Raw genomic sequence first — 19,925 nt, 5'->3', positions numbered from 1 at the left:
ATCGTGGGGATGGCTCAGTGAGACCCCAAGGGATGGCTGGGTGCACCTGGGGAGGGTCCGGAGAAGCCCCTTCCCTTCCCTTCCGTTCCCTTCCCTTCCCTTCCCTTCCCTTCCCTTCCCTTCCCTTCCCTTCCCTTCCCTTCCCTTCCCTTCCCTTCCCTTCCCTTCCCTTCCCTTCCCTTCCCTTCCCTTCCCTTCCCTTCCCTTCCCGGGATGAAATCTCAGCCATGAGCGCCGGGATGATGACGGAAAGCCTCCCTTTGGCCTCGGGAGGTTGTCCCGGGGCTGGCACGGGTCTGTGGGTGGTGCCCAGCCCCGCTGATTCACCCCGTGTGCCCCAGACGGGGCAGGAGCCCGCGGTGGGTCGGATTTGCCCATCCCAACCTCCCACTCTGGAGGAATTCACTTTCCCGCAGTGTCAGAGCTGCAGCTGAGCTCCCACTGAGACAGAGGAAAAAAATTCCAGAGCAGAAATCCATTTTGATTTAAGTAAAATGTACATTTCTGAATTAGGTCTATAACTTGCAAACAGAGCTGTTTAGTCTAACTGCCTGTTCTCAAGAAAAAAAAAAAAAAACAAACAAACAAAAAAACCCCAACAACAACAACAAAAAAACTGTGCTCGAAGAACAAACAAAAAAAACCCAACAACAACAACCAAAAAACTGTGCTCGAATAAACTACTTCAGCCAAAAAACAAAAATAAGAGAAAGCCCCTTGGATTCTAAAACAAACAGAAAAACTGCTACAAAAAACAAAACGAGATGACCCAAGAATTCTTTCTGTACTTTCTAATAAAAAAACTAGCTGCAAGTATAACACAAAAGCAGTAAAATAAATATTTATAAACCTGTTGTAAAATTCCATGCACATAAATTAATTTCAAAAATTTAAAAAATCTAAAGTTCCCAAAGACACATGTCATTTAAAAAAAAAAAATAAATCCCCACATGCATCCAACACTGTAATAAACACACCAACTTCACAACTTTCACAAAAGTTGTAAAATCTGTTTGCTTCCACAAACCACCACCCATCCCCGCCTTTCCAGTCACCCAGGATTAGGATTTAGGAACTTTCAGGAGTTTTAAAGCAGTGTTTACCCGCTCAGTGATTTAAAAAAGGAAGGTGGCCGGCTGGAAAGGCGGAGTAGCAGGGATCAAAGCAGCCTTTGCTGGAGCCGCACAAGCAGGATGCCCCGTGTCTGCTCCCATGGAAGGGCAGCAAGAACCATCCAGGAATAACCCGGGAGGGGCCAAAATCCGTCCGGATCGCTGCGAGCCGCCCGGCGGAGCAAAGATGGTCACGGAGATAAGGATTCTGCAGGCATCGGGCAGCTCCTATCGGATGGAAACCGCTCGTTTCCCCCGCGCCGCTCGGGCACGGCTCCGGCTCCCGCACGGGCAAAGGCACCGCCGAAGGTCCTGCGTGTTTTATCCTGGTTTTGTGCTTTTTGTTTGTTTAAACTTCCGAGATCCCGCCTGATAGGGCTGGCCAGACTCAAAGCTCCGCCGCCGCGGTGCCCCCGGCTCCGGGAGGCTCCGGGAGGCTCCGGGCGGGTTCGGGATGAAATTTGGGCTGGTGGTGCAATGGCAGGAGGCAAATCAGGTCCTGGCACCTCTTGGGAAAGAGGCTGCGATGCTGGAGAGGGGCACCGTGCCAGGGAAACAGCTGGCAGATGCTGGAGTTTGGACGCTGAGGATTTTAGAATTTCTGTGCTGACACACTCGGACTCCCAGGAGAGCGCTGAGTTTTGACCTGCGGCCGTGGAAAAGGCTTCCAAAATTGATTGGTAGCACTGAGATCGCGGCCGTGCGGTTGATTAGAAGCGTGTAATATCACTTTTCTGCCAAAAACCCGCAGGCAGAAGGGCAGGGATGGAGCTTGGAATGGCGCTGGAGGGAGAAGTGGTGGGGCTGAAATTGGGGTGGCCCAAAGAGCAACCCCGAAAGTGGCAAAACGGGAAGCGGTGCTTCCTCTGCCCAGGGTCCCAGGGCTCCGGGGGAGCGGGAAGTGCCCGGCCCCGGCCGTGGGAACTGCCCTGGTGGCCGTGTCCCAGCGCCTGCCACCGCGGCGTGCCCCGGGGACAGCGGGGACGCGCCGGCACCCGGCTCCGAGCGCAGCCCCGTGGTCACCGTGCCCGGCTCCGTGCCCTCCACATCCCCGGCACGGCCCTGGGAGAAATGCTGCTGGCTTCCGAAATGTAAAAGGTTTGTTAAAACCTTATCAAAAATACAGCAGAAGATTGAATAGAGAAAATAGGCACCCGGAGCAGAGGATTTTCCCCATCATGTGCTCGTCCACACAATGGGGGTTTCACCTTTTAACACTTACTTTCCCCAAAGTTTTGTCCATCGACTCCTTCGCTGCCCCTTGGTGGGGTTTAAATCGTGATTGGAGGTCAGGTGTTGCCATAGTAACGAGCCGACCCTCCCAATTATCCCAAACCCCAGGCAACCCCGTGATAACAACACAAGGGGGGTAAAACATAACTATAAACCTATAAAACTTCTCTTAACATATATATATATATACACATATATATATATATTTAATATTTGCCTTTTAATTGTGAGAGTCAACAATCACATTGCTCATCCATCACAACCTGATGCCACGTCACACCCCAGGGTGAAATCCTCTCCTGCCCTCCTGATGCCTTTTTGGGCTACCTAAAAGCAGAGGCCAGGCAAAATTAAGGGAATAAAAAAGTGGTTCTATTCATTGAAGGGCCTTCAGGTACATTTTGGTACAAAAATTTGCGACAATGGGCCGTGAGTTTTAATTCTTTTATAAGTTTGGTCCATTTTTGGGTGTAGTCCCTGGGGGGGCTTCATCTGCCTGAAATGTACCTGAAGGCCTTCAATAAATAGATACGTAACTAACTAACTAAATAAATAAATAAACAAATAACTGCTTTTTATTCCCTTAATTTTGTCTGGCCTCTGTTTTTAGGTGGCCCAAGAAAGGCATCATTCAGCAGTGCACCCTGGAATTGCTGGAATTCCAGCATGGAATAAGCAGGGAGCCCCTTGGCTCTGCCACCAGGGCTGGAGCAGGAGGGGCGGCCAAGCCGACCCAGGTCATTCCCACAGCACCTCTCTAGAACATTCCATCCCCATCCCAGCAAGCTGTTCTCCTGCTGAGCACCTTGGGATGCTCGGCGTGAAGTGCTGATGGCACCGTGGGGTGGAATTTGCCACCAAAAAACGGGAAATCGGGTGGGAAAACACTCGGGGAAGGACGAGGAGGGAGTCAAAGCAGCCAGGATGGAGCTGGGGCCCGGTGAGCGGGAGGAAGGGAGGCTGGTCGTGGCTGTGTGCTCAGCAATAGGAAATGCTTTATTAGCTGGGAGTGGTGGAGAGAAGCCAGGCAGGAAGAGGCAGTAATAAGAAACATTTTTTTGACTTCTCCCACATCCAGACCACAGAGCAGCTGCCAAACGGCTGCGTCGGACAGCGGGGTGGCCAAGCAGGGCCCTGCAGGCAGGGCAAGGGTGACAATTCCTGCCCCAGAGGGACGGGCACGGCCGTGGGAGCCCCCTGGGTGGCAGGATGGGTGGTGGGAGGGCAGCAGATCCATGAAGATTCCTCGGAGTTGGGGCTCAGGAGCAAAGCTGTCCCGGCTGAGGAGGATCCAGGAGCGGGATCGTGGCTGGGAGAGCCCCACCAGGGCTGGGCAGTGCCAGGGGATCCCGCAGGACCTGGATGCTGGAGGTGAGTGGGGAACAGCCACGTGCTCCTGGGGTCTGGGGCTGCACCAAGCTCAGGGTTTGCCTCCTGACTGACCCCCGAAATCAGGATTTGGCCCCATTTCCTTTGTGTTCTGTGGGACAGCAATGTTGACATCAGGGTTAGAGAGGCTGGAATTGGGGCCAGGGGCACGAATCAGGGCTCACATCAGTGTGGGGGTAGCAGGATCTGTCCCCAGGTCCTTGCTAAAGAGCTGAAATAACAAGCAACTGCAGCAGAAGGGCTGGGATCGACATGGGAAACAGGGAATTTGGGTGTATTTTTAAAAAAACGTGGGGGAAAAAGGAGGGAAAGTTGACAGCTCTGCTGGCAGGGGCTGCAGTGAGCTCCAGCAGCACAGAATGTGCCACCTCAGTGCTGCATGGCCCCACTCCAGCTCGCTCACAGGAGACACCCAAATGGTCACCAGAGAGGCTCCATCTCCAAAACCAAGCTGGGGAGAGCCCCACCATGGAGCCCCTTCCCCGTGCTGCCCCTGGAGCCCCCTGAGAGGCCAGGGCAGCCACGCTGCCCTGTCCCTGCCCTGCACCAGGTGACAGAGGCCACGGCATCCAGGGGTGCCACCAAGGTCAACCTGAGTGGTTTGGCTGCTCCCTTGAGTGGGTTTTGCTGCTCCCTTGAGTGGGGTTTTGCTGCTTTCTTGAGTGGGTTTTGCTGTTCTCTTGTGTGGATTTTGCTGCTCCCTTGAGCGGGTTTTATTGCTCCCTTCAGTGGATTTTGCTGCTCTCTCGAGTGGGTTTTGCTGCTCTCTTGTGTGGGTTTTTCTGCTCCCTTGAGTGGATTTTGCTGCTCTTTTCAGTGGGTTTGGCTGCTCTCTTTGTGTGGTGCACGTTCATGGAGTGGAAGTGCCTGTCAGTGAGAGGGGCTGGGCTGGTGGGTTCTGCTGGAGGGTGAACACAGCTTTGCTCCACCTGTGACCCACCTGCAGCAGCAGACAGGGAAAGAAAAACTTCCCCCTGTGCCTGGAACCAGGCTGGAGCCTTGGGGTGTGTGGTGAAGCTCCTGGCAGCTCTGGCCTGGTGTCCATGCAGTCCTTCACCCCTGGTTTTGCTGCTCTCTTGTGTGGGTTTTGCTGCTCTCTTCAGTGGGTTTTGCTGCTCCCTTGAGTGGGTTTTGCTGCTCCCTTGAGTGGATTTTGCTGCTCTTTTCAGTGGGTTTGGCTGCTCTCTTTGTGTGGTGCACGTTCATGGAGTGGAAGTGCCTGTCAGTGAGAGGGGCTGGGCTGGTGGGTTCTGCTGGAGGGTGAACACAGCTTTGCTCCACCTGTGACCCACCTGCAGCAGCAGACAGGGAAAGAAAAACTTCCCCCTGTGCCTGGAACCAGGCTGGAGCCTTGGGGTGTGTGGTGAAGCTCCTGGCAGCTCTGGCCTGGTGTCCATGCAGTCCTTCACCCCTGGCTGGCGCTGGCACTGGCACTGGCACTGGCACTGGCACTGGCACTGGCACTGGCACTGGCACGAGGGGCTGGGCTGTGTGTGACTCCCTGGGAAAAGGCAGCACATCCTGAGCCACATCCCATGGCTAAACCCCCTGTGAGCAGCAGAAAGCACAGGGGAAGGTGGAGGAGCTGGGATTGAGGAGCCTGGCCAAGCTGCCCTGGTAAGAGCAGGGACCCCTGGAGCACCCTGCCCACCCCGAGGGCTGTGCCCAGCCACCCTTCCCTGCACTCCTCTTGTCTCCTGCTCCCTTTTCCCTCCATGAGGGTGGTGGGGAAATTCCCCTTCCCTGGGCTTTGCTCCTGACCCTCGAGCTGCCTCTTGCTCCCAGCCAGACCCAGGTCCCATCCCAGAGGTTTCCCCTGGAGTTTTTTTTCCTTCTCGTGATGCTACAAATCCCAGAGAACATAAAACAGCAGGAGGCAGGCAGGGTGAGATGCTCTGGATGCCAGGAGGGCACGTGAGCTGCAGTTCCTGATGAGAAGGGAGGAAGGAGGGATGGGAATGCCAGGTCTGGTTTGTGCCATTTCTGAAGAACCTGGGATGTTTTTCCTGTGGGATGCCAGGAGCAGCTCTGGATTAAGGTTTGCTCTCAGTAACAACGACAATCCATGGGATGTTTTGTACACAGCAGAGTTTGGGTGAGGCCCTGCCTGCTTTGTGTTCCATGGCAAATATCCTGCAGCTGTCTAATGGTTCAGGATTTTGGGGAAGTGGCTCTAGGGAGGGAATTCACCACCTGGGAGGATCAGCTTCCCTTTTAGATGACGCATCCTGGAGCTCTCAGGACTGCAAGAAGTGTGGTGCTGGCAGTCAGGAGTCAGCAGCCCAGCCCCAGAGGGGCTGAGTTTTAAAACAAAGCTGATCCCAGCCCAGAGCTGGGAGAGCTGGGATTTTATAACAAAGCAGATCCTGGCCCAGGTGAGGGTCTGAAGGATCCGCCTGGCATCCCTCCTCCACCAGCCCCAGGACCCAGGATCTGCTCTGCGTTTCCTCCTCTCGAGGCACAACCAAGAGAGTTATTTCAGGAGGAACAGCCCGGTTTCCAGCAGGGCTGGAGCCGCCGGGGTCAGCCCCGTCCGTGTGTGCGCTCCCGAGGGCCGGCCTTGCGTGACTGCGCTTCCCCATCAAGGCCAGAATCTAAACAATCTTGATTCCTGTCCCAGCGGCCCTGGGCTGGGCTCTTCAATTGCAGGAAACGGAGCCTTTGGCATGTTTATGTCGGGAACACGAAGAATGAGTTGAGGAGGGGCCGGGGCCTGCGGCCACGCAGCGAGCGGGGGGCAGCGGGGGGACGGCCTTGTTTGCCTTGGCAGAAACGTCTCTTTCACAAGGAGAAAAAAAAAAAAAGGGAAGATTAAAAATAGCCAAACTTCCCCCAAAGGCTCAGCAAGGAATTTTTGGCTGTCCCAGCACCTCTGTTTGTGTCATTGATAAGCTGCACACAAAAGCAGCCCCTGGAGGGAGACCCTGCCCGTGGCCAGCGGTGGGGGCTGCTCGTGGTGTGGGGGATTTGGGCTCGTCCCACGGTCAGGTTTTCCCAAATCTGGGATCCCCAGCAGTGCTGTGCCACTGCCAGGCCCACGGGGGCTGTGTCTTTATGGAGCAGGAGCCCTGGGAACAGTAGGAAGTTGTATTTACAGGGTGCCTCAGTATTGGAAAGAATGATGAACTGACTCCATGTTCTCAGAAGGTTAATTTATTATTTTATGGTGCTATATTATATTAAAGAATACTAAACTATACCAACAAATACAGAAAGGATACTTGCAGAATGCTGAAAAGCTAATGATGAAAACTTGTGGCTCTCTCCAGAGCCCCAACACAGCTTGACCTGATGTGAATTGTTTTGGCTCATTGGTTGGCCAAAGAGCCAAAACAATTCACATCAGAAACCCAATGAAACAATCACCTGTGGGAAAACAATCCCCAAACACATTCCACACTCCCTCCCAGGAGGGAGACCCTGCCCGTGGCCAGCGGCGGGGGCTGCTCGTGGTGTGGGGGATTTGGGCTCATCCCACAGTCAGGTTTTCCCAAATCTGGGATCCCCAGCAGTGCTGTGCCACTGCCAGGCCCACGGGGGCTGTGTCTTTATGGAGCAGGAGCCCTGGGAACAGTGGGAGGTTGTATTTATGGGGTGCCCCGATGAAGGAAGGAATGATGAACTGACTCCATGTTCTCAGAAGGCTAATTTATTATTTTATAATACTATATTATATTAAAGAATACTAAACTATACTAAAGAATACAGAAAGGATACTTACAGAATGCTAAAAAGCTAATAATGAAAACTTGTGACTCTTTCCAGAGCCCCAACACTTAGCACTGATTGGCCAAAGAGCCAAAACAATTCACATCAGAAACCCAATGAAACAATCACCTGTGGGAAAACAATCCCCAAACACATTCCAAAGGAGCAAAACACAGGAGAAGCAAATCAGATAATTATTGTTTTCCTTTTTCTCTGAGGCTTCTCAGCTTCCCAGGAGAAAAATCCTGAAAATGTGAAGATAACAGGAAGGGCCAGTGTGGGGATCACCATGAGAAAGGAAGGAGCTGGGGCTGCACGGACGAGGCAAGGGCCTGGTTCCAGCACATTCCCTGAGCCCTGTGGGGCCACGAGTGGCACCCCACGCCACGGCAGGGAGGTCCCCAGAGCTGGGAGGTCCCGGGATCTGTTCTCAGGAAGGGCCGTGCCCAGGATGTCCGGAGCCAAGCTCCGCTGGAGCAGCACATCCCACCTCACTCTGTCTGTGCCTGCCCTCCGCAAAGCCCCCCTCCCTTCCCAAAGCCCCCAGGGCTGGGGATGTGCCCTGGGGGTGCAGGGGCTGCTCTGACCCCTCTTCTGTCCCCAGGATGATGCCGTGCGGGGCCGGTGGCCGGGTGGTGCTGGCGCTGATGAGCCTGTCCCTCAGCTTCGCCGCCGGTGAGTGCCGATGCAGCGGGGTGGGAGCAGCTTAAAATAAACCCTCGGCTTTTTGGGAGCATCTCTGCTCAAAAGAAAAGCCAGGGAGGAAGCTGGGCTCCTCAGGGACTGTGCTGTGCCCCTGTGGTACGGTGAGCCATCCCCCGGAGAGGATCTCAGCTTAATTAATTGTGGTTGATGGAGCGCTTTGCTGTCACCGGAGGGGAGATGGGGAAAGGCTGGAACCACATAGCAAAAATGTGGGTTTTCCCAGGGGTGGTGGTGGTGAGGATGATGATGATGCTGGTGGTGGGAAGCAGGAGGAGCTGCTCAGCATCCCAGGGGAGCACCAGGTGACAGATCCAGGCTGGGTGCTCGTGCAGGGAGGTCCAGGGAGGAGCAGCAGAGCTCACTGGGAGATGATTCTCTGCCGAGTCCCTGTCCTGCCCACAGGGCCACCAACCCCAAACCAGCCCCAGCACCATCCTACAGCACCAGGCAGGGGGACAGGAGTGCAGGATGGCCACCACAGCCATCCCCTCGCTGTCCCCTCGCTGTCCCCTCGCTGTCCCCTCACCACCGGATGTCTGGCTGCCCTCATGCTGAACTCCCTGATTCCAGGAGGGATATTTTCTGTGCAAAAGGGCAGAGCTAAATTAGGAATTTGGGAGTGTGGCTGCCATCTGAGCCACTCTGGCACAGGAAAATGCCTTCAGGGAAGTCAGGAAAAACTCCAGGAAAGACCCTGGGTTTGGCACCCAGCTCCCAAAACACCCACTGGGAAGGCACTGGCTGAGTTTGGGGTTTTTGACCTCACCCCAGGCTCCCATAGGTCCCACGTGCCCTGGGATTTTGTGGGCAGGATGTGACTCTGTGTGTTGTAAACCAGTGCATCCCAGTTAATCCCAGCTGCTGGGCTGGATGCCCAGTCCATCCCATGGAGCCTCTTGGGGGTGTGGGAACAGGGGACCCCCAGGTTCAGGGCTTGGATTTGGAGCCCAGCTGGGAGCAGGTGATTTTCTGGGAGGTGCCAGGATGGGCTCCTTGTACTGAGCACCCACATCAGCCTTCCCCTCCTTCTCTGACCGTCCCAGGCTGCCCATTCTCAAAATTTAGAGCCTTTAGGAGAATGTCCCTGTCCCCAAAGCCACCAAAGCTCCCGGGTGGGCAGTGGGGGTGACCCTGTGGCACAACATGTCCCCTCCTGGTGCCCGCAGAGGAGCTGCTGTGCGCCTGTGACGTGCCCCACTGCAGCCAGCCCAACTGCACGGGCAAGGTGTGCTTCGTCAGCAAGAGGAGGGAGGAGGGCACCGTCACCCAGCACCGGGGCTGCTTCTCCCAGAACATTCTGGAGCACTGCCACACGCCCGTGACGGAGCAGTACGGCATGAGGTGCTGCAACTTCCACATGTGCAACGCCAAGATGGAGATCTTCCTGCAAGGTACGGGGGACAGGGGGCAGGGGATGAGCTGCCCACGGGGCTGGAGATGTGCTTGGGTCTCAGGATCGTCCCTGTGCTCGCTCAGCACCTGCAGAGCCGCCAAGGTGTCCCTGCTTGGGGTGTGCCTGCAGAGCTGCCATCCCTGGGGTTGATCCCTGTCACTGTCATGTTTTCTGGAAAAATCTCCTTGCCCAGGGTTTTCTCCTGGGAAGCTGAGAAGCCTCAGAGAAAAGGAAAACAATGTTATCTCATTTGCTTCTCCTGTGTTTTGCTGCTTTGGAATGTGTTTGAGCATTGTTTACCAACTGGTGCATGTTTAATTAGTTTCATGTGAATTGTTTTGACTCAATGACCAATCACAGCCAGGCTGTGTCGAGACTCTGGAAGGAGTCACGAGTTTTTCATTAGTATCTTTAAGCCTTCTGTACGTACCCTTTCTGTATTCTTCAGTGTAGTTCAGTTTAGTATTCTTTAATATAATACAGCTCATAAAATAATAAATTAGCCTTCTGAGAACATGGAGTCAGATTCATCATTCCCCCTTCATCAGGGGTCTCTGAAAATACCACAGGTCCAATGCAGGGACACTCTCCCTCAGGTCCAAGCCCAAACCCTTCCACCTTTCCAGGTCCACCCTCACACTTCCATCCCTCATTTTGTATTTGCAGGGATCCCCACAGCAGGGAAGAATGACTCCATGTTCTCAGAAGGCTAATTTATTATTTTATAATAATATATTATACTAAAGAATACTATACTATACTATACTAAAGAATACAGAAAGGATACTTACAGAATGCTAAAAAGATAATAATGAAAACTTGTGACTCTTTCCAGAGTCTTGACACAGCTTGGCGCTGATTGGCCAGAGTCAAAAAAATTCACACCAGAATCCAATCAAACAACCATTGGATTAATGATTGAATCCACATAAAACAATCATGTGGGTAAACAATCTCCACACACATTCCACATGAGCAAAACACAGGAGAAGCAAACAAGATAATAATTTTGTTTTCCTTTTCTCTGAGGCTTTTCAGCTTCCCAGGAGAAAAATCCTGGGTGAAGGGATTTTTTTCAGAGAATGTGAATGCCACACCCTCATTTCCCCCACCCAGGAGAAGATGCCCTGGTGAAGACACCTTCCCTTCCCAACCTCCTCCTGATGATCTTCGTCCCGCTGCTCTCCCTCCTCGTCCTCGCGGCGCTCACGGCACTCTTCTGCTGGAAGGTGGCCCAGCACCGCCACAAGCACAGCGACTTTGGTGACACTGACCTCATGCTGAAGGCTTCCATGATGGGAGACAGCACCTTAGAGGTGGGTGAGCTCCGTGAGGGACCCTAAACGTCCCCAAGGTGCGTGTGTGTGGGGGTGGCCACCGCGCTGACGCCGTGGCCACCCTGTTTGCACAGGACCTGCTGAACGACGACTGCACCACGGGCAGTGGCTCTGGGCTGCCTTTCCTCGTGCAGAGGACGGTGGCTCGGCAGATCACCCTCATGGAGTGTGTGGGTAAGGAGAGGAGGCTGCCCCAGCCACCCCCAGCTGATGCTGGAGCTTTGGCAGCACAGCTTCAAAACCAGGAGGGGCTCGGACCCAGCTGTGTCAGCCAAAACCCAGCAGCAACCTTGTCTTGGTTTGGAAAGTCAGATGGAATGTTTGAAATCTCAGATTGTATCCAGGTAGGAATATTTGAAATCTCAGATTCTATCCATGTAGGAATGTTTGAAATCTCAGATTCTATCCAGGTAGGAATGCTTGGCTCCTCCGCTGGGTGGAGCATCTCCCAGTAGATGATGGAATTTTATCAGCCATTCAGGGACACTCACTGGCCCATGAACAGAAGATAATTAATAATTAAAGGCCCATGAATAGAAGATAATTAATAATTAATGGCCCATTAACAGCAGATCTCTCCTGGAGGGAGGATTGCTTGTGGAAGAGATAAAGAAAACTGCCCAATGAACAGCAGATAATGCCCCACCTCTGAGAGATGGCAAATAGAATTCACACAGTACCTCCCAATTTAGGACAAACTCCAAGTTCTTCCCCCTGTCCTGCCCCTGGGGAGGGAGGGAGCAGCTGGGCGGGTGAGGGGATGTTGGCCAAGGAGCCCCGTGCTGCTCCAGGGCTCTCCCAGACGGGATCCAGGGGCCCACGCTGGCTCCTGGGGGCACCGTGTGACGCGGTGGCATGGCTGCGGCAGGTAAAGGGCGCTACGGCGAGGTGTGGCGCGGCGTGTGGCACGGGGAGAGCGTGGCCGTCAAGATCTTCTCCTCCCGGGACGAGCAGTCGTGGTTCCGTGAGACAGAGATCTACAACACCGTCCTCCTCCGGCACGACAACATCCTGGGTGAGCGGGGGGCAGCAGGGGTGGGCCCCTGATCCCAGGTGTTTCCAAGGGTTCCTGATCCCAGGTGTTTCCCATGATCTTTCATCCCAGGTGTTTCCCAGGGTCTGTGATCCCAGGAGTATCCCAGGGTCCCGGGTGTTTCCCAGGGTCTGTGTCCCCAGGCGTTTCCCGGGGTCACTGTCCCCATGTGTTTCTCCCCGTCCCTAATCCCAGGTGTTTCCCAGGGTCTGTGTCCCCAGGCGTTTCCCGGGGTCACTGTCCCCATGTGTTTCTCCCCGTCCCTAATCCCAGGTGTTTCCCAGGGTTGCAAGTGTTTCCCAGGTGTTTTCCAGGTCTTTTCCAGGGTCCCTGATCCCAGGGTCCCAGATGTTTCCCAGGGTCTGTGTCCCCAGGTGTTTCTTGGGGTCCCTGTCCCCAGGTGTTTTTCCCTGTCCATAATCCCAGGTGTTTTCCAGGTATTTCCCAGGTGTTTCCCAGGTGTTTTCCAGGGTCCCTGATCCCAGGGTCCCAGATGTTTCCCAGGGTCTGTGTCCCCGGGTGTTTCTCAGGTTTCCTCATCCCAGGTGTTTTCCCAGGTGTTTCCCACAGTCCCAGGTGTTTCCCAGGTATTTCTCCCTGCCCCTGATCCCAGGTGTTTCCCATGATCCCAGGTGTTTCCCCCTGTCCCTGATCCCAGCTTTTTCCCAGGGTCTGTGTCCCCAGGTGTTTCCCAGAATCTCAGGTGTTTCCCAGGTGTTTCCCAAGGTTCCAGGTGTTTCTTCCATGCTTCCTGATCCCAGGTGTTTCCTGTGATCCCAGGTGTTTCCCAGGTTCCCTGATCCCAGGTGTTTCCCAGATGTTTCCCAGGTGTTTCCCAGGTGTTTCTCCCTGCCCCTGATCCCAGGTGTTTCCCAGCTGTTTCCCAGGTGTTTCTCCCTGTCCCTGATCCCAGGTGTTTCCCATGATCCCAGGTGTTTCACAGCTGTTTCACAGCTGTTTCCCAGGTGTTTATCCCTGCCCCTGATCCCAGGTGTTTCCCAGGTGTTTCCCAGGTGTTTCTCCCTGCCCCGATCCCAGGTGTTTCCCAGCTTTTTCCCAGCTGTTTCTCCCTACCCTGCCCCTGATCCCGGGTGTTTCCCAGGGTCCCAGCTGTTTCCCAGCTGTTTCCCAGCTGTTTCCAAGCTGTTTCTCCCTGCCCCTGATCCCGGGTGTTTCCCAGGGTCCCAGCTGTTTCCCACCTGTTTCTCCCTGCCCCTGACCCCAGCTGTTTCTCCCTGGCCAGGTTTCATCGCCTCTGACATGACCTCCAGGAACTCCAGCACGCAGCTCTGGCTCATCACCCACTACCACGAGAACGGCTCCCTCTACGACTACCTGCAGAGGACAGCCCTGGATGTGGACACCTGCCTGGGCCTGGCCTCCTCCATCATCTGCGGCCTCGTCCACCTCCACGTAGAGATTTTTGGCACGCAAGGCAAACCTGCCATCGCCCACCGTGACCTGAAGAGCAGGAACATCCTGGTGAAAAGCAACCGGCAGTGCTGCATCGCAGACCTGGGTGAGATGGGGGGGGGTGAGGTACCCCGGGGGTGAGGTACCCCAAGGATGAGGTATCCAGGGATGGAGTATCGAGGGGTGTGGTGCCCCAGGGATGAGGAATCCAGGGGTGTGGTACCCCAAGGATGAGGTACCCCAGGGATGAGGTACCCCAGGGATGAGGTACCCCAAGAATGAGGTACCCCAGGGATGTGGAACACCCATGTATGTGGTACCCCAGGGATGTGGTACCCCAGAGATGAGGTATCCAGGGATGAGGTACCCCGGGGATGAGGTACCCCTAGGAATGAGGTACCCCAGGGATGAGGTACCCAGGGGTGTGGTACCCCAGGGATGTGGTACCCCAGAGATGAGGTATCTAGGGGTGTGGTACCCCGGGGATAAGGTACCCCAAGAATGAGGCACCCCAGGGATGAGGTACCCAGGGGTGTGGTATCCCAGAAGTGTGGTACCCTAGGGATGAGGTACCCCAGTGATTAAGTGCCCCAGGAATGAGGGACCCCAGGGATGAGGTACCCCCGTGATTAAGTGCCCCAGGAATGAGGTACCCTGGGGATGTGGTCCCTCAGTGATGAAGTACCCTGGGGATTATGTACCCCAGGGATGAGGTACCCCCATGATTAAGTGCTCCAGGGATGAGGTACCCTGGGCATGTGGTCCCTCAGGGATGAAGTACCCTGGGGATTATGTACCCCAGGGATGAGGTACTTCAGTGATGAGGTACCCCAAGGATGAGGTACCCTAGGGGTGTGGTACTCCAAGAATGAGATACCCCAGGGATGTGGTATCCAGGGATGAGGTACACTGGGGATGACATGCCCCAGGGATGTTGGGGATTATGGATGAGGTATCCAGGTATGTGGTACCCCAGGGATGTGGTATCCAGGGATGAGGTACCCTGGGGATGACATGCCCCAGGGATGTGGTACCCTAGGGATGAGGTATCCAGGTATGTGGTACCCCAGGGATGTGGTAACCCAGGGGTGAGGTACCCCAGAGATGAGGAATCCAGGGGGGTGGTACCCCAGGGATGAGGTACTCCAGGGGTGAGGTACCCCAAGAATGAGGTACCCCAGGGATGAGGTACCCTAGTGATGTGTCACCCCAGGGGTGTGGTACCCCAGACATGTGGTACCCCAGACGTGTGGTACCCTGGGGATGAAGTGTCCCAAGGATGAGATACCCCAGGGATGTGGAACCCCCAGAGATGTGGTACCCCAAGGATGAGTTTCCCCGGGGATGAAGTACTCCGGTGATGAGGTACCCCAGGGATGAGGTACCAGGGATGAAGTACTCCAAGAATGAGGTACCCTGGGCATGTGGTACCCCAGTGATGGGGTACCCTGGGTGTGAGGTAGCCCACAGATGAAGTACCCCGGGGATGTGGTACCCCAGGAATGAGATACCCTGGAACCCCAGGGACGTGGTGCTGCATGGTTGTGGAACCCCACAGATGTGATGCTCCAAGGAATGTGGTACCCTGGGGATGTAACATTCCAGGGATGTGATGCCCCAGGGTGGTGGTTCCACAAGGATGTGGCGTCCTGGGGTTTTGGGACCTCAGGGATGTTGAGCCCCATGGATGCAGCACCAGCACAGCTCTGCTCAGGGCCGGTATCCCAGCATTTTATAGAACTGATAACCTTAAAATCATCCCAAATGACTCTGTGACCCGTCCCCCCAGGGCTGGCCGTCATGCACTCCCAGGGCAGCGACTACCTGGACATTGGCAACAACCCCCGGGTGGGCACCAAGCGCTACATGGCCCCGGAGGTGCTGAGCGAGCAGATCCGCACCGACTGCTTCGAGTCCTACAAGAAGACAGACATCTGGGCGTACGGGCTGGTGCTCTGGGAGATCACCCGGAGAACCGTGGTGAACGGTGAGCAGCTCCCGGCCGCCGGCCCCGCTCGCTCCCGGCTCCCCGCGAGGCTCCGCGCCCGTTCCCTCCTTCCCTCCTTTTCTTGCTCCTTTTTTTTTTTTTTTTTTCCCCTTTCCTTCGCCCAGAAGATTAGCTGTAAATTATAAACACTGTAATCTAGTGTCAGCACCCGGCTCCCTGATTAAAGGGCCCATTAGGCTCAATCAGTGCTTTGTTTGTTCAGCGCTGATTAGAAAACAAGCAGCTTCAAGCGCTGCCTGGAAAGCGGCCACGGCCGGGACCTCCGGCCGCCGGGCTTGGCTCGGGAACTCGGGTCTGGGGCAAGGGGAAGGGTCCTCCCCTAGCTGGGGATGAACCGAATTGGGGCTGCCTGGCCAGCGCTGCTCATCCCGGCAAAGTCCATTTGAACATTAATTAAATGGCGGGCGCTGGCGGATGGGTGGGAGGTCCCCCCAGGGGCAGTCTGGCCGGGATAATCTCATTTACGTCCCCAGGGCTCCCTCAGATTACACATTTACTCCGAATTACCCCAGCCTTGCGCAGGAATGGCCTTCAGCCGGCTGGGTTTAACCCTTCCAAGACCCCTCACTCTCCAGGACAGCTTCAGGGCATCGGGGATGGGGAACTCCAGGGGACCCCGGGGTTTTGGGGTCACTCTTTGGGGTGCAGGGAGCTGCTGGGGGCTCGATGCTTCCCAGAGCCATTAAATCCCACGGGGACACGGACATATGCAAGCGTTAAACCGAGATTAGCTGGGCCAGCTGGCAGGCTGACCACCAGGTGCTGAGTGGAGGTGGCCACAGTGCCAAGGGCTGCTGTAGCTGATGATCTTCGCGGTGGGGCTGGTGCTGGACTGGTGCCAGGGCTGCAGCTGGTGCTGGAGCCAGCGGTGGTGCCAGAGCCAGCTGTCAGCACCCCGTGTGCCCAGGAGAGGCACATCCCACCGAGAATGCTGCAGGGAGCAGCTCGGCCGTGCCGGGACCCTCCAGCAGCCCATGATTGAAATATGGATCTCCTCGAGCCAGGTCTTATAAATCTTGGAGATCTGTTTCACACCCAAGATAGCTCAGCTACCTTAGAAGGCATAGAATCAGCAGGATGGCTTCTTTGGTGGTGTTGGAAACAAAAAGGTTTCAACAAAAGGCAAAATAACAAAACTCTTTACAGAGAATAACCAAGCCAGGTGCAAGGGGTTCTTGCTCCTGGTAAAACACCCCACAAAGCAATTAGTTCCTTTGTTCTCGTCTTTTTCTAGTGAATTGTTCAGGCGGGACTTTTTGGCTTCTGTCCAATTGGCTATCCTTAAATTTGAGGTGAAGTCCCCAAGGTCCTATGCGATGTCTTTTTCACTAATTGAGGAGAGAAACTTCTGGGCTTTTTTCCTTTTTAAGCGGACAAAGGATAGTTTGGTCACTCCGTCAACAGGGGGCACATTCCTACACGTGATGTACAGGATGGGGGTGAGGATGGGGGTGAGGATGGGGGTGAACCCCTCGCTCTCCCCGCCCTCACGCCCCCCCCGTCCCGCAGGCATCGTGGAGGAATACCGCCCGCCCTTCTTCGACGCCGTGCCCAGCGACCCCAGCTTCGAGGACATGAAGAAGGTGGTGTGTGTGGACCAGCAGACCCCCGTGATCCCCAACCGCCTCTTCTCCGACTCGGTGAGTCCCGGGGGGGCCGCACCCCTCCCACCCCTTTGCTGCCCACTAAACCCTCGCGTTTATCCCTTTTTTTGTGCCTTCCCCTCAGGTTCTGTCGGCGCTGGCGAAAATCATGAAGGAGTGCTGGTACCAGAGCCCCTCGGCCCGTCTCACCGCCCTGCGCATTAAAAAGACGTTGAAGAAGCTGAACAATTCCGTGGAGAAGCCAAAACTGGAGCAGTGAGTGCCGAGAACCGGACACCGGAGCCACTGACGGGCGGCACCGGGGACGGGATGGCTCCGGTCACAGAGGGGATTCGCTCGCAGCTCCTGCCTCTCCCACTCCTCCTTCGAGCCGGTTGAATTTGCAAGCACGAAAAAATAGAAGAAAAAAAAAAAAAAAACCCAAACACCAAAGGAGGAATCTTCCACCCGGCCATAAAAATATCCCTGGATCCGTCATCCGACACCGGCGCGTCTCGCTGCGCCGACAGGGACGGCAGCTGCTCGCCCACCCCGAGTCCACGGCGAGGGGCACCGGTGGCAGAACCACCCCCTGGCGCACGCACGAAAAAATAGAAGAACACCCAGCCCCCGGGGCACCCACCCAGCGCCCGGGGCACCCACCCAACGCCGGCTCCATCGGGCCGAGAGCTGCCCGGACCCGCCCGGCGCTGGCAGCGGCAGGAATTCCCCGGCAGAGCCGCGGTGCCCCGCTAAAGGAGGGATGGGTTTTGCTGGCAAAGGATGGCACAAGGGCAGCACCCACCCTGGGCAGGCCGGATCCGCAGCCTGGATTGTGAGGATCCCAAAAATGAGAGTGGTCTGAGCGTCAGGGTGAGGGTCCCGTGGTGATCCAGCCCTGGGGGGAGACGTCACAGTGTCATTTGGGAGGATTTTTAAGCTCATCAGTTCAAGCAGCCAGCATCCCCCTTGCCAAAGAAGTGCCCTCTTGGCTCTTTGTCAATATTTTGGTGTTTTGGCTCGGCCAGCTTCATCCTGCATTGCTCCTCACCATCCCAAAATCCACCCCATGCTTGGAGATGTTTGGACATGACCAGGATGGGACGTTCAGCAGAACCAGCTTTGCCACATAACTATTTAATTATTAAGATTTAATATATTTAATAAAGTGTAAAGCTATTTTATCACCTAAGAGCTGCCCAAGCTCCCATGCTGGGCACTGGGCACCACGGCAGGATGGGCACTCCTGCCTGGCTCAGCTTAGGGCTTCAGTCCAAAGTGTTCTCAGCACACCTTGGTCTGTGCCCAGTTAGAGACTGGAGGAACTGGGCAGGAAAGGGCAGCTGCTGTTTTTGGGCATGGCATGAGGTTATGGAGGGGCTCGGGTGCCTTAGTCTGGGCTTGGAGTGCTCATCTTGGGGCGTTCTGCCAGGGTTTGGGATGCTCAGATGGTGGTTTGGGGTGCCCTACCTGGGGTTTGGGATGTCCAGCCCCGGGCTTGGGTGCCCTACATGGGGTCTGGGGTGCTCAGCCTGTGGTTTGGGGTGATTACCCAAGGTTTGGGGCGCTCAGCCTGTGGTTTGGGGTGATTACCCAAGGTTTGGGGCACTCAGCCTGTGGTTTGGGGTGATTACCCAAGGTTTGGGGTGCTCAGCCTGTGGTTTGGGGTGCTCAGCCTGTGGTTTGGGGTGCTTACCCAGGGTTTGGGGTGCCCTGTTCAGAGTCTGGAGTGCCCTGCCTAGAAGTCGGGGTGCTCAGCCTGTGGTTTGGGATGCCTTACCTGGGGTTTGGGGTGCCCTAACCAGGGTTTAGAATGCTCAGATGGCAGTTTGGGGTGCCCTACCTGGGGTTTGGGATGGCCAGCCCTGGGCTTGGGTGCCCTACCCAGGATATGGGGTGCTCAGCCTGTAGTTTGGGGTGCTCAGCCTGTGGTTTGGGGTGCCCTAACCAGGGTTTGGGGTGCTCAGCCTGTGGTTTGGGGTGCTCTAACCAGGGTTTGGGGTGCTCAGCCTGGAGCTTGGGGTGCTCAGCCTGTGGTTTGGGGTGCCCTAACCAGGGTTTGGGGTGCTCTAACCAGGGTTTGGGGTGCTCAGCCTGTGGTTTGGGGTGCCCTGTTCAGGGTCTGGAGTGCCCTGCCCGGGTTTGGGATGCCCAGCCCAGGGTGGCTCAGTCCCCACCTGTCCCAAGAGGATGGCACACGCACACTGCCACACCAATCACACACACAAATCATGCTGCACACACAAAACATACTTGCACACACAAATCATGCTTGCACACATCCCCTGCACACCTGCACACACACGCCCTGCACACCTGCACACACAAAACATGCTTGCACACACAAATCATGCTTGCACACACATCCTGCACACCTGCACACACAAAACCTGCACACACACGCCCTGCACACCTGCACACACAAAACATGCTTGCACACACAAATCATGCTTGCACACACATCCTGCACACCTGCACACACAAATCATGCTTGCACACACGGCCCATGTACACTTGAACACGTTATGAGTGCTTGCACACACGTTGTGCCTGAGCACACGCACACCAGGTGTGCTTGCACACGCGTCATGTTTGAATCACATATGTGCACACACACCAGACACAAACAACATCTGAACACACAGATCACACACTGTGCACACACACCAGACACAAACAACACCTGAACACAAAAATCACACGTGTGCACACACACAACAGACACAAACAACACCTGAACACAAAAATCACACACTGTGCATACACACCAGACACAAACAACACCTGAACACACAGATCACACGTGTGCACACACATCAGACACGGCTGCACACATGAACAATGCCCGAACACATAAATCATGCACACATGACCACACACATCATGCTTGCACAAACACGGTACAGTGTGTGCACACACATCTCACACACAGAAATCACACATATGTCACGCACAAAAATCACACACATCACAAACACATCATGACAAAATGTGCATACACACCAGACACA

At 55.2% G+C, this 19,925-nt stretch overlaps 1 protein-coding gene across 1 annotated transcript; it reads left to right on the top strand.

Moving 5' to 3' along the window:
- Positions 1 to 3,433: 3,433 nt before the first annotated feature.
- On the top strand, positions 3,434 to 17,511 carry ACVRL1 (activin A receptor like type 1). The gene is made up of 10 exons (XM_041401296.1): positions 3,434 to 3,716; positions 8,047 to 8,117; positions 9,314 to 9,538; positions 10,657 to 10,856; positions 10,952 to 11,051; positions 11,746 to 11,892; positions 13,154 to 13,429; positions 15,113 to 15,310; positions 16,841 to 16,971; positions 17,060 to 17,511. The coding sequence occupies exons 2-10, from the start codon at positions 8,048 to 8,050 to the stop codon at positions 17,192 to 17,194; spliced, it is 1,482 nt and encodes a 493-aa protein (XP_041257230.1). The 5' UTR covers positions 3,434 to 3,716; position 8,047; the 3' UTR covers positions 17,195 to 17,511.
- The last annotated feature ends 2,414 nt before the right edge of the window (positions 17,512 to 19,925 follow it).

The sequence above is a fragment of the Onychostruthus taczanowskii genome, unplaced genomic scaffold (assembly GCF_017590055.1).
Source record: "Onychostruthus taczanowskii isolate IOZ18803 unplaced genomic scaffold, ASM1759005v1 scaffold188, whole genome shotgun sequence".
NCBI lineage: Eukaryota > Metazoa > Chordata > Aves > Passeriformes > Passeridae > Onychostruthus > Onychostruthus taczanowskii.
Note: the sequence above shows the minus strand (reverse complement) of the source record. Positions and strands in the feature narration are given on the sequence as shown.

What these genes read in the sequence shown, in the direction of transcription:
- ACVRL1 (XM_041401296.1), top strand. Translation starts at nt 8,048, where the DNA reads ATGATGCCGTGCGGGGCCGGTGGCCGGGTGGTGCTGGCGCTGATGAGC. An exon ending in GATGGAGATCTTCCTGCAAG is followed by an intron (nt 9,539 to 10,656) that starts GTACGGGGGACA and finishes TCCCCCACCCAG; the next exon opens with GAGAAGATGCCCTGGTGAAG. An exon ending in ACCGCCTCTTCTCCGACTCG is followed by an intron (nt 16,972 to 17,059) that starts GTGAGTCCCGGG and finishes CCTTCCCCTCAG; the next exon opens with GTTCTGTCGGCGCTGGCGAA.